This window comes from Etheostoma cragini, chromosome 16, assembly GCF_013103735.1.
Source record: "Etheostoma cragini isolate CJK2018 chromosome 16, CSU_Ecrag_1.0, whole genome shotgun sequence".
Lineage (NCBI taxonomy): Eukaryota > Metazoa > Chordata > Actinopteri > Perciformes > Percidae > Etheostoma > Etheostoma cragini.
In genome coordinates this window covers 15,225,610-15,238,791 of record NC_048422.1, presented here as the reverse complement: position 1 = coordinate 15,238,791, position 13,182 = coordinate 15,225,610, and the positions used below count along the sequence as shown (strand labels likewise).

General features: G+C 38.8%; 1 protein-coding gene across 12 annotated transcripts in view; it reads right to left on the bottom strand.

Moving 5' to 3' along the window:
* Positions 1-13,182, bottom strand: part of dnm1a (dynamin 1a) — a 46,900-nt gene that overhangs the window by 20,387 nt on the left and 13,331 nt on the right. For 6 of the 12 annotated variants that reach the window (XM_034895654.1, XM_034895651.1, XM_034895652.1 and 3 more), the window contains exons 6-16: positions 12,849-13,009; positions 12,581-12,723; positions 12,371-12,506; positions 11,195-11,262; positions 10,369-10,507; positions 4,798-4,884; positions 4,295-4,365; positions 4,110-4,161; positions 3,206-3,217; positions 1,445-1,474; positions 1,028-1,141 (exon numbers count right to left, since the gene is read on the bottom strand). In XM_034895654.1, coding sequence (XP_034751545.1) covers positions 1,028-1,141; positions 1,445-1,474; positions 3,206-3,217; positions 4,110-4,161; positions 4,295-4,365; positions 4,798-4,884; positions 10,369-10,507; positions 11,195-11,262; positions 12,371-12,506; positions 12,581-12,723; positions 12,849-13,009 — 1,013 coding nt within the window. Of the gene's footprint in view, positions 1-1,027; positions 1,142-1,444; positions 1,475-3,205; positions 3,218-4,109; positions 4,162-4,294; positions 4,366-4,797; positions 4,885-8,392; positions 8,532-10,368; positions 10,508-11,194; positions 11,263-12,370; positions 12,507-12,580; positions 12,724-12,848; positions 13,010-13,182 lie in introns of all 12 variants that reach the window. The other 6 variants (XM_034895662.1, XM_034895650.1, XM_034895658.1 and 3 more) reach the window with 3 other exon arrangements.

Sequence of the window (13,182 nt, the reverse complement as noted above, 5' to 3'; positions counted from 1 at the left end):
TGTGTGTGTGTGTGTGTGTGTGTGTGTGTGTGTGTGTAATTGGGAACAGGGTAGGGCAGGGGGTTCTGGTATGCACATGTGTGTGCCAGCTTCGGTGTCTGACATGCTGGGGGGTCCTGACTCTTTGCAAAGGGCCTTCTCAATGCTACACAGACACACACAGACACACACAGACACACACGCACACACAAACACACACTTATGTCAGTGAGTGAAGTGGCTGTGGCTAAGGCCTGGAGACAGTGAGACTGTGGCTAGCTCCTAATAGTTCTGCAAAGCATCATGGGACACCGCTTTGACCAGTTGACCCAGTAACAAAGCACGCTGGGTCGAATCATCTCAGTGTGCAGAGGACCAACCATATCATTTTTTGCCAGTGGGAAGAGCTGGAATGAAGTTTGGACCAGAAAGTGGAAAAAAAATCTCTGAATCTCTCTGGTGGAAGCTTGTGAAGAATAAACATATCCAACTGAAATAATTCTCCTTGTATTGTATTTTCTTGGAAAATATTATAAAAGTGCTGTTGTTTAAATGAGATGCGTTTTTTGGTGATTCAGAACCATGTGATGAAGTCTCAGGTTGTGCAGTAAAAATGTTAAAAGCGTTTATAAGAAATAATGTTCCAGTATAGTGCACAGAATAAGTCTAATCATATGCAACAGTCAATGTCAACTTCTTGATATTTCAATGTTACAATTCAGTTATTGAAAATCACTGGGTTGCTGGGATGTATGTGAAATCCTGTGTTTTTCATCTTTCCAAAAATCCCAATTAACCAATGCTTTATTCTGCTTTGTTCTTTGGACATAATTACAAAGCGGAGAAACAAATGTCTTTGTGTCAGTTTGACTGACGCATGAAGATTGGACTGGCAGCTCTCTGACGATGATTAACATCATCACATTCAATACATCAAGCCTGCAGCTCTGAGTGCTACCAAAAATCTAATCAAAAATGTGCAAAAACAGAAATTTCTAGGTGCAAACAATCATAATTTTACATGTGGCTGTGTGTGAACAGCTCTTACCTCATCGTCTTTATACCAAGACAGCGATTCTGCGGTGAGGACAAACCAGTACTCCTTGGCTCCTCCCTTCATGATGCTGATGTTGTTGATGGTCAGCCAACCTTTCCTGATCACCTGAGAGACACAGACAAACAGAAAAAGTAAATAACACAGTAAGTCTTTTGACACACAATTGACTAACTTAACATCATATTTGTCAGCCTGTGTGTCTAATACACTTACAAACCTACTGTACACTAACATGTAATATCACTGTTTCTAGTCAAGAGAAGAAGCGACTGCCACAAACAAAAGCAGGGTGACACTGACCTACATGACTAAACACATTCCTCACACTCTTTTTCTTTCTTGTATTTCATTATTTCCACCAAACAGAAACTATAGACACATACAGTACATGGTGTGCATGTTATTTACCTTAAACCGATCGCTAACTCCTCTCTCCGGCTGAATGAGAATGTGGAGAGAACGCCAACGCAGGGCATTTAGTAAAGGCCAAATACACAATGTTGGTCAGGCACCAGCACATTATAGCTGGCTGCTGGGACATCAGCAAGGGGAAAGCAAGCAGGGTGGGGGGCAAAGGGAAGTAAGGAGGCTTCAACAAGAATGGCCCATGTCACACCTTTTTGAGGCCATGCAATGAAATGCAGGAGCCAGACTGGTTTATGTGCTTTTTGAAGAGAAGTAGTGGAGTGATCAAACTTCAGAGGGCTGTACGGATTAAATCCACTTTCCTTTAATTTCTTCTCTTGTTTCATTTCCTTTGAACTACCTTCTAAGTTAGAAAAGCATGGCAATGTCAGATATATCGTTTATATTTGACATATCTTTTAGGATTACATTTATAGACTTAGCGTAAAGTAATTAAATAAAAGTTACAGTGTTTTTTTATGAAAAGAATTATAAAAACACTGTCTATCCTCAGACCCTCAATGTTGGTTAAGAAAAACTTCCTTAAAACAAAAACAACTACATTAAATGATTCAATTGAGAAATGCCTCTCAATGCATGCCTGCATATCTCTACTCCTGTGCATCATATTTTTTTTATATTCCCCTGTGATTTAGCATACGTGTAGTACCTTTAGAAAGTTTCAGATCTGGACTACAATTTATGATAAAGTGTTTGAACAAAACTTGGGTGACTATCATCATGAACCCACTGATGATCGAGCAGGATTTGAGGATTAAATAAGAAGTGTATTTGATGATAAGTCCATAAATTGGGATTTTAAGTGGTCCTACAGTATATAGTATGGGGGTTGGTAAATCAGGAGAACAGAAGCTGCCAGGCCCACTACATCCTTCTGTAAACAGGAAGTGAAGATCACCACTTTGTTTATTATGTGCCCCTAACCTTTGACCCCGATCTGGGTGGTTGTTATTTTAACTGACAATTGTGGAGGTGACATATGTCTAGCACACTGCAGGTCTTCATTCCCCCTGGACGTCTTTTGCTTTGGATGAATTGGTAAGAGGCAAGGAATAAAAAACGGGATATAGGGAGAGGAAGTCCAGTGACGTGTGAATATAAATGTTTGATAATTCTCTACCAGAAAATAAAATGTCTTTGGTCTTCACTCTCCTTCTCTTTGTACTTCAATAACACAACTGAGTTTCTCTGTATCTAGTTCAAAGTACTGCTAGGGGTGTCTCTTCACCGCCAAAGCAAGCTGGCCTCAGTGTGGAAGTCACAACAAGCATCTCCAAACTGAGCCTTTCAACAAAACTGAAAGATAGGATAGAAAGATAGAATAGCGTTTTACAGTACATGTGTCATTCTGTAGTGTAAGTGTGTGTGCTTGCAGGGTGGACACAGCTGAAAAAGAGAGGAAAGGGCAGCAGCCAAGCATCCCCAACCACAGCCACCTGCCTGTCTTCCGGTAGTAAATATGAAGCCCATTTCATACACAAACACTCCTGAAATTTACTATCAATTTACACACATAAAAAAGTGTAAACACAAATAGATACATGTATCCTGACATATGTAGAACGTAAAAACCTGAGCACAAATGCATGAAAGCCTACCTGCAGACATGCACAGATTGACACACACACACCCACACTAACACACACACACACACACACACACACACACACACACACACACACACACACTAACACACACACACACACACACACACACACACACACACACACACACACTACTCACCATGATCTCATCCTAATGCAGAAAAGCCAAAGAGAGGACAAAGAGGACGAGACACAGCAAAAAGAGAAATCACTGAAATGGTAATAAGCAACAACAAAATGATAGGCATAAAAAAAGAGCTGAAGAGAATAGGGTAGAAAAATAGATTTACATGTTTCCAGAGGGTGAAATCTAGAATCTACTGTGTATATAATATTTATGCAAAACCTATTTATTTTACATTAAATATATAGTCATTGATTAGTTTGATTTGTTATTTAGCACACACTTAAAAAACGTTCAGTCTTTTGAACTTTTGCACTTACATGAGCATGAACAGCATGCATTGCATAATTGTCTGTTACTATGTGTATTTTGATGCAGTTTGAGGTCCAGGTGGAGATTTAACATTTTTAATTCATTTTCTATTATTTAAATTATGGATTTTTTTAGGATTGTTTAACCTTTACAAAACTATTTCAGTGCGTTCTATTTGATATTAACATAATGATTGTTGATACTATGAGTATGATGTTTTAGCAACAGACCTCAGTTTGTACCAACACCAGTTTCAAGATTTAACAACTGTTGCCCATTAGTATGTCCCATGTACAGGAGCTGTACAGGGCTGCATTGTGTAAGATATGGACTGTTGCCCAGGGTAAGAAGATACTATATAGCTGTGCTACATTTAGCATGGGCAAAACAGAACTGAGTGCTAACAGAATAAAGCCTTAGGGGAAGACTGTATGGAGTTCAGATGTCATGTTGCTTGCCAGGAGATGAAACACACAGGAATAGTTCAGTCTGGAATCATGTTCCTGTAGCTGTGCTGTTCTATAACCTGTAACATGTAGTATAATCTGTCCCTGTAAAGTGTCAGTTTATACTGCGCATGAGAGTATGTTTAATGTGATCAAAATACCTGGTTGCCAGCTGCTTTCTTCTTGTTCATTTGGTTGAGTCTCTGTTGAGCGCTGCATAACAAAACAAATCAGGAGATGCTGGATTTTGTCCTTAAACTGCACATGAACTGGTAAATCTTTAAGTACTAAACAGTAAACACAGCAGTGACCATACATCTTAATATTCTATAAAAAAGAAACTCACTTGGCAAATCCAATGAAGTCCTCATGGTTGGTGTTCATATAGGATAACTCAATGTCTATCAACAGCAACACCTGAACAGAGAGAGAGAGTCAGAGAGAGAGAAATCTGTTATCAATAATGTCCATTAATTGATAATATTACAAATAATAATCCTCAGAAAATGCCTTTTGAATTTTCAGTATTTTGTGCCACTATATGTAAAAAATTCATTCATCTTTTAAACTATTTTGATGGTACCAGTTTGTCAAAAAGTAGAGTGCAGTATGTTTGAACTGCATTCATTCTAAACAATCCAAAGATATTGACATGATTAAATATAATGTTTCCAAAGATGCTACAAATAATAAGAAGAATGAGAATATGCTGGAAAGAACACCTTTGTAAAAATCAATAAAACAATTTAAGTTCATGCTTATTCTATACAAATCAACCTCCCTCTGGACAACCATCAACAATGCACTTCTCTTACTGTGTTTGTAGTTGGTTTCTTGTGTATGTGTTACCTGGTTCTTTGCACGGCTTTCTCTGTCCCTGATGTGCTGGGTGACGATTCTCTCCATCTCCTCTCTCAACATTGGATACTGAGCCAGCTGTGAGCACAGAGCACAGTGGGTAGGTAGCAAAAACACACATGCCAACTGTCAGAAATCTAAATACAAGCTTCAGTAAATCGCTATATTTCTCATCTCACTGAACTACTACACAGTTCCACCGATACTGTACAACAATATATATTACAGAAACATAACTAAACATGTAATGAGAGTTTATCCCAGACTCAGCTCTAGTCTCTGCACACCCTGATCAATGGGCGGATTTGATTTATGAGTGGATTTTATGTGCAAACCGATCTTTGTTGCCAATATGGAACAAATGCAGAAGAAGAGTGCAAAGTCTGTGATATTACCACACAAACACAGAATAAACAATGTTTCTGGCAGAGAAGCTTCCTTTTCCCAGCACACTGTGGGTCTTTTTTTCCATGAGCTCATTGCAAACCCACGAACACGGACATTGGTGGGCCTCCAATGTGACACAAACACATTTTGGAGAAGTGTGGGGGAAAAAGAAAAATCTAAACCAAAATCGCTGCACAAGAAAGACAAATATAAGCTGTTTTCTTGCAAGTTACAATGCATCTTTCATGCCTGACAGATGGTTTTGGAGAGTGAGTGGATATCAGTATATTCTGGTTCTCAAGCAGATTTACTTCATCCTGGGTTCGGTCCAATTACAAAGCAAACAACATCCATAAGGAATAGATGTGTTATAATAATGGTACACTGTTAAGATGAATGTCAGTCTAATTACTGGCATTGAAACTGTGTTTCTCACGTTTTTCTTTGCTGGAAATATTAAAAATTGAATTAGAATCAAACAGTAATGGTCCATTCATAACTTCGCAACTAAAACTACACTGTAAACCCAGATTTAGTTATAAATAAAGTTTTTAGTGGTCACTACTTATTCTTTTTTTTAAAACAGTATTCGTTTGTAAATTACATTAGTTGTTTGTAATAATCAGCTAAAGTATGCAGTGCACAGATCATATTAAACAGAGATAACAAATTATGCTAAGTTTCTGTTGGGGAGGGGCAGGGTCATTTGAACTGTTCTGCACTGAACCGATGCAAAAGCTCATGGGAAAAATATATGTGCTGAACGGTTTCTGTCCTAGTTAAAGTGTGTGTTTTATAATGTTATGGTAATGTGCTTTTATGTTATCTGGGTTTTTGCAGCCTTCAATGGACCATACACAGATTGAAAATGATTCAGTATTTTGCAAGAATGTTTCCTTGAAGACAAACACGTTAGAAATTTACAACTTTTAAAGTGTATTGTTTCCTTTCTGTTCATTGGGACATATGTATAGAATACATTGTTCTTGTCACACTGTCATAAAAGAAAACAAGCAATATTAATACAAACTAATTATTTCTTTAGTATAGATCAGTAGCATAATGTTTAATACTTGTTATAGTGCAACAACTAATTGATTAATCGACAATGAAAAGAATAATTCATTTCAGACCTAGTTTTCTCTAATGTCAGCTGCAAATGTTGCAAACAACCCGCTAAGTAGCTACTCACCAATGAAGGGAGAAGATGCTTACTTATTTACCGGGGAGCTTTAGCTTTTAGCCTCAGTCTTTTAGCATTATAGCAAGTATCCATCATGCTGTATGCAATTTACATGGTGCATATTTATTATGTCAGATTGAAACTACCACATACTAATCTAAAATATCTGGTTAGTTTAACCTAATTTGATTAGGACCACATCTCAGGAATTCACAGTAATACTCACAAACTGTGAAAAAAAAAAAAACACATATACAAACAAAACCAATACAATGTGGAAGTATTCAATGTCCAAGCAAGTGAAAGCAACATAATTTGAGCTACTGGAAAGGTGCATTGCAACTTGAAGACAGACAAAGGCTGTCCAAATCTGAAGAAGTGTTCAGTGTCTTAAAAACGGACACAGAAAAAACAAACTGAGAAAGAAATGTTTGTTTGTATTACAAACAAGGCAGCGGGCAGAGGCACTCACAGTGATTCAGTCTGACATGCAATGCAAAGGAGCAGGGAGGGAGGGAGGGAGGGATGGGAGAGAGGGTGATGGAGGAAGACTTCAAACTGACCCCTTTGTGGATTTTTCCAACCACTGTATATTATAATACAGTATCTTTAAATACAGTATGTCTCTGAAAGTGAAATCAAGATAAAAGTGTGACAGAGAAGAGAAATCCAAAGGAGGTCACGCTGTCTTTTGGTCATTTGCTTCGCAAGTAAGCAGCTAGTTCAAAGTGTAAGAGGACGACAGGATGGAGAGGACAAAAGAGAAATAAGAAGTGAAAAGACACTATGTCACTTCCACTATATTAAATCATTCTGACAAAAAAAGAAAAAACTGTGATTTAAACCAACTGAAATCAAAGGATTTTAAATATCATAAGGTCAAATACAAAAGAAAATTGTCTGACATGCAGTTTGAGAGGCAACAATTTTTTAAATTGTGAATATGGGGCCAAGAATAGACAGAAGACAAATAACAAAGAAAGTTTAATTCAAAAGTGGACTATATGGTTACGATCTGAAGGATAGACCGATATCTGCTGGCTGAAGAGACATGAGGAAAGATCTAGTGTATTGGCTTTATCTGCTAATGTTAGACCTGATCTGAATATTCATGTGACCTACAGTATATTCTAATTATGATATTTTTAATCAGGGTATTTATTCTATTTAGTCAGTTTTCATAAATTATTTAAATGCCAATATTAAACATTTGCAGGGTATGACTTTCTTGCCATACTAGCGCTATGGCTAGGTATTGGGACGTTTGTTAATCTGTCCACCTTTTTAGTACAGACTGAAACATCTAATCTTTTAATTGTACAGATATTCATGGTTCCCAGAGGATAAAGCCTTTAGCGCAATCACCAAGTCAAAAATGTAATTTGTCAAATTAAATGCTTTAGTTTATGACCATATATCTGCATCCCATCAGTCTTGGCTATACTTTCCGACTAGTGATAATTAGCCCATTTTAGCATGCTAATAATCTAAACCAAGACGGTGAATATGGTAATTATACCTAGTATAAAAAATGCATGTTTGAGCGTGTTACATGCTAATGTTAGAATTTAGCTCAGTACAAGCTCAAGTTCAGCCTTACATAACCACTAGCTTAGCTGTAGATTCTTGATATAGTATCTATTAGGGTTATATAAATTACATTATGTATTCCTTATTGTTTTTAAGGACATTCTTTAGCAAACATTAGCTTATTTAGCACCATTTTTTTTTTAAGTGTTGCTGCTCATAGTTAAATGAAATCTAGATGGTAATTTACATTTTAATGTTAAACACAGCACTTAACCACCATCATTGTAGTTGATTTTTATTTCATCATATCTGTCTAAATGGCACTCTTTAAAATACTTAAAGAATAATATAAGAAATCAGTGCAGGCCTATTTTTTCCCTCACGTTTCTTTTGATATCAATACTTGAATGCCCAGCCATTGGTCTACCCCTCTGGGTGTAATTAACAGAGATTGTAAAAGTGGCTTTATTCTCTTTGGCATTTTACCTTTTGACTACACTTTCGTATGGTGGAGGTGAGTTCGCTCACTACCATATCTATACACTTCAGTGTGGGCTCCTTCAGCTTTTGGATCTGCTTTTTCACTATGGCCTCAAAGGCCAGGTCAGGGGTGAACAGCCCTGTCCTGTGGGGATAGGCAGGAGGCACGGGAAAGGAGGAGTGAAAAAACAAAAAAGAAAGAAAAACAAAAAAGGTGGAGAAAGAGGAGAAGTAAAAGCACAAAATGAAGAGTTGGAAGAAGACATAAAGGAACAGGCAGTGGGAGAATAGTGTGAAAGTCAAGGCATGAGACAAAAAAACAAAAGAAGTGAAAACAGATGGAAGGGAAAAAATTCAATACACAGACGAGAAAGGTAACAATTGGAGACGAAACAGAAGAAACAACAGAGCGGAGATAGACAAGACAAGGAGAGGTGTGGAGGGTGGGGGGTAAACAGCACAGAAGGAAGAAAATGCAAGTGAGACATTTAGTTTCTCCTAAAGCCGCCATTCTACAAGAGGACAGTGCTGGAGTCTCGCTGGAGAAAAGAGGAGGAAAAAGAGAGAGCTTCCAGTCTGCACAACTCCACCAGCCAAAAACTTGAAGCGACAAGACTACAGCTGTGCACCCCAACATTCAGGCAAAACGCCATGATCCCTTCTGGTGTTGAGCCTTTCACCACCCATCCCTCTTTTCCCTGACTTCCAGCAGGAGCGTAATCATAACATTTATTATCCCAAGGCCTCCAGGTTGTTGCAGTCCAACCGCTGTTAAAATTGTTTGGTCACAGCGGATCAATTTGGGTAAAAGACTACTGCTTTTTTCTTTGGCCACACTCACAAGTGTCTGAAGCTGAGAGTGCGAGCGCAGGGGCCTGTTGAAGAGCCGTTAAAATACAGTTTACATGGCTCGTGTCTACTGCAGGTGCACGGCTGCAGCCTCACACACAAGAAAGTCTGGACGCTGCTGCGGTCATTCAATATGGCTGCCAGGAATTCTAAATGGTTGACAGATGATAATAAACATGTGTACACCTTTGTATGCAAGCAAAGGTTGAAAGATTTTCTTACTCAAAGTTGTAGCAAACTCTTTGACTTGAAAACTACTTGAGTAAATGTACTGAAATCCAATTTTAAATCTCTCCAAAGGGAAGTAATGTTTTCTTTACAAAAAAGCTTGCACAGAGACTGCCTCAAGAGAGACAGGAGGCTCAAAGAAAACTTAAGCTGTGTCCCATTTCCACACTACGGCATTCAACATATTAAGACATATATGTGCAAACAAGTTAATAACAATAAGATAATAGCTTGTCTACACAAAATAATATCTTGTGCACACGAGATGAAGACAATATATCAGGGCTTCGAAAACTCAATAGGAAAAACGGTTAGCTAGTTTACAGTAAATTGAAATGGCAGGAGTTTTTAAAAGTAGTGTACAAGTTTAATGAATGGCAGTGTGCATAATGCATCATTTCCTGTTAGTAAAGTGAGTTAAGCACACTGATTTCTTAAAAGCATATAGTGTACATGTTAGAACATAGTGTGGAATTGGGATGCAGCTCCGTCCACATTACTGTGCAGCCTTGCTAAAGCCACTCTTTAATTATTGCTTTTCAAAATGTAAGGTTATACAATAAGTTCACTTATGCTGCTCTGATATTTTATCCTTTATAGGCAACCATATTTTGAAGACCGCTAAGCCTCCACTAGTTTTCTGCAGCACAGTTTTCCACCCTGGCCAGCCTGACCAGCAAAACTTGTCCAAAGCAGTACAGTAGGCAGGTAGGCAGATAGGCAGGTACAGTTTACCGCAGCCCACCCTGCCACTCCAGGTGTCCCCTCGCTGTCCAAAAACACAACGAGGGCTGGAGAGAGCCAGGTGGTTACAGTAAAAGGGAGTGAAAATCAGAGGGACTTTGCAGATAAGGGTTGAAAATAAAAATAAAAAGTGCTATCCAATGTTTACTTTTATGTTTTACCTTCTTGGTACACTGCCTAACCGTATTGACTAGCTCAGAAATGACCATGTCCACACATTTGGTGCAAGGCTCTTTAATCTTCCCAATCTGCCTTTTCACTATGGTCTCAAAGGCCATGTCCGGGGTGAAGAGGCCAGTTCTGCCCGACAGAAAGAGAACCAGCCACAGGGCCGTAAAAAGAGAAGGATGGTGGAGAGAAAGAAGGAGGGAGGAGGGTTGGGTAAAGAGAAGAGTGTTAATTGTAAAGAATTACTCTCCATCGCTGAGCCTTACCCCCAAACATAACCAGACACAAATTAGAAAGAAATTGGGAAAGATCCCAATTGTACACAGTAAGTAACCAAAATGCTATAGCAATGGAAACTACATCACTGAAAACTCATAACAAGAACAGCCTGCATCTTTGGAGGTGTGCACTGGATACATAAAACCCATGTATCCTGCTTCTCACTATATCCTGTTCTTATCAGATTTAGAGAGACCAAGCACTATTTTAAATACATTCTGTCACCAAATATAAATTTAGAAGAGTTTTTGGCCTTTTTTGATGTCATAGTACATATGCACACACACCGGTATGGATGGAAAAAGTATAAAAAAAACAAATGGAAAGGCCACAAAAAAAATACCCTCCATACAGAAGTCATCCATCTGATCCCAAATGTTCTCTAAGTGAACTGACATCATTACAGGAGCATGCAACAGAGCACTCAGTCTAAGTGTAGAGGTCTTTGTGATGTGATTAGATAAGCAAAGTCAGTTAGATGCAGTCTGGCCAGCAAAGGTGACTGAAATGGAGATAGGGGGGGTAAGAGAGAGAACGTGCCTGATTCCATGAATGTTCTTAATGGCGTAGCTGATCTCCTTGCGGAGCTCTTTCTCATTAAACTCCATCTGCAAAAGAAACAGAGACAACAGGGAGGAAGTATAGTTAGTATCGATAGTTAGAATATACATTCTTTCTCTCACAGATTTGTGGATCAGTTAAACTTTCAGTTCAATTCCATTCAAATTGATTTCATTGGCATGAATGTCAGAACAAATATTGTCAAAGTATCAAGTATATAAACTGAGAAAAAAACAAAACATTTCATTAAGTAAACTTAAATATATACTGTACATTTGAAGATGATGTGAAAGGTAAACAGAGAAGGAAGAAGGTGAGGTGGGGGATGTGAGATTGAAGAGACAACAATGGCTGTTAAACTGAGAGGGAGGAAACAGGGAATGTTTGGGTCAGAAAAGCCCAGAATCAGATTCCTGAAGGAGGTCTTCTCTCCGTGTGAGGCTGGGAAAGAAGGATACCCAGGAGGGAGAGTTGTAATGTCATAAAGAGACACAGAGAGATGTTTGTCATAAAGCAAGATATGCTTCTATGTAGGGCATTGTTATGTCTTCATTATTCTTATACAATCTAATATACAGAATTGTTCTTCTTTTTTCTGATTCCAGGGTATTTCCCACTTTATTTAACCCTCCGCACCCACACATTTCCATACAATTCTTCCTTTGTTGGATGTCGCATAGATTCTCAGCACACTCACTCAAAAAATCTTTTCCTGCAGAGTAAACAAGCTATAATGCCACAAACATAATGAGAAGTCTGATAAATGTTCCAAAGAATTTGGGGTATCTAGAATCTGTTGTGCATAAATATTTACAGCTATAGAAACCAGCGTGTTTTGGGTTTAGAGGTTTTTTGCCAAAGTCTACAAAAACAGATGTTATTTTATTGTAAAAAGCTGCCACAAACAGTTACCTTTTTACAATGTTGTCCAATACCTTGTGGGGTAAGATTTAGTCCTATATTGTAATATCTGAAGGATAGGGTGTTGCAAGGTATTTTAGACATGTGAAGAGTCCAAATAAAGAGAATATAGCTGGGACGTCTTGCTTTATCAAAACATGAAATTTAAGCTCAAACCAAATCACACACACACACACACACACACACACACACACACACACAATCACATAAACACAACATCTGGCAGACACACACCTTGACCAGTTCGAAGGGAAAGCGTTCATGAAAGATGCGATTGATTCTGGCACCACCTGACAGCTCAGCTGTGTCAATCTGGTCCCCGGAGCCTTCTATACACTTCTCAAAGTCCACAGAGAACTGCTGCACCATCCTGCAGGGAGGAAGAGATATCAATGAGTCTATTAGTCTGTTTCTATCTAATTGTGTTCTGCTGTATCTACTCACTGGAGCAGAGCTTTGGTCTTGCGAGACGGATCGTCGGGTCTGAAGTTCTTGTACTCCTCCACCTCCTTCTCTATGGAAAGAAGCTGACTCTGCAGCTTGGCCCGCAGACCCGGCAGGGTGTCCCGGATGTGGTTGGTCAGTTGCTGTGCAGGTCAAAGGTCAGAGTTAGATGGGAATATGGGGAATGTTCGAATTAGAATGCTGTTACGTACAGGACCCATGAATTTACATACTAGTCGTACTCTCACTCTGTCACTCCTTTACACACCTGATTGAGGACTTTCTGGAGGTAAGGAGTTCCCATACGTTCGGCCAGGTGTCTATATGCAGGGTGGGAGAGAAAAAATTTCCTCTCAGCAGCCATAGCAGCATTGATGTCCTTCCTGCCATCAATGTCCTTTTGGCTTCTGTTCACCACACCGATGTAACCTGGACAGACAAGAGTCCCAAAGACATTAAAATACAGACTGAAACACTGTGAGATTGGAAGGAATCCAATTTTGTTATCACTTCCTGGAATTTTTGAGAGCAGACTGGAACAGATTCAACACTTGTAGCACTGGCTGGTTATTTGACTGTAAGGTAGTATAATCTTGCATTAG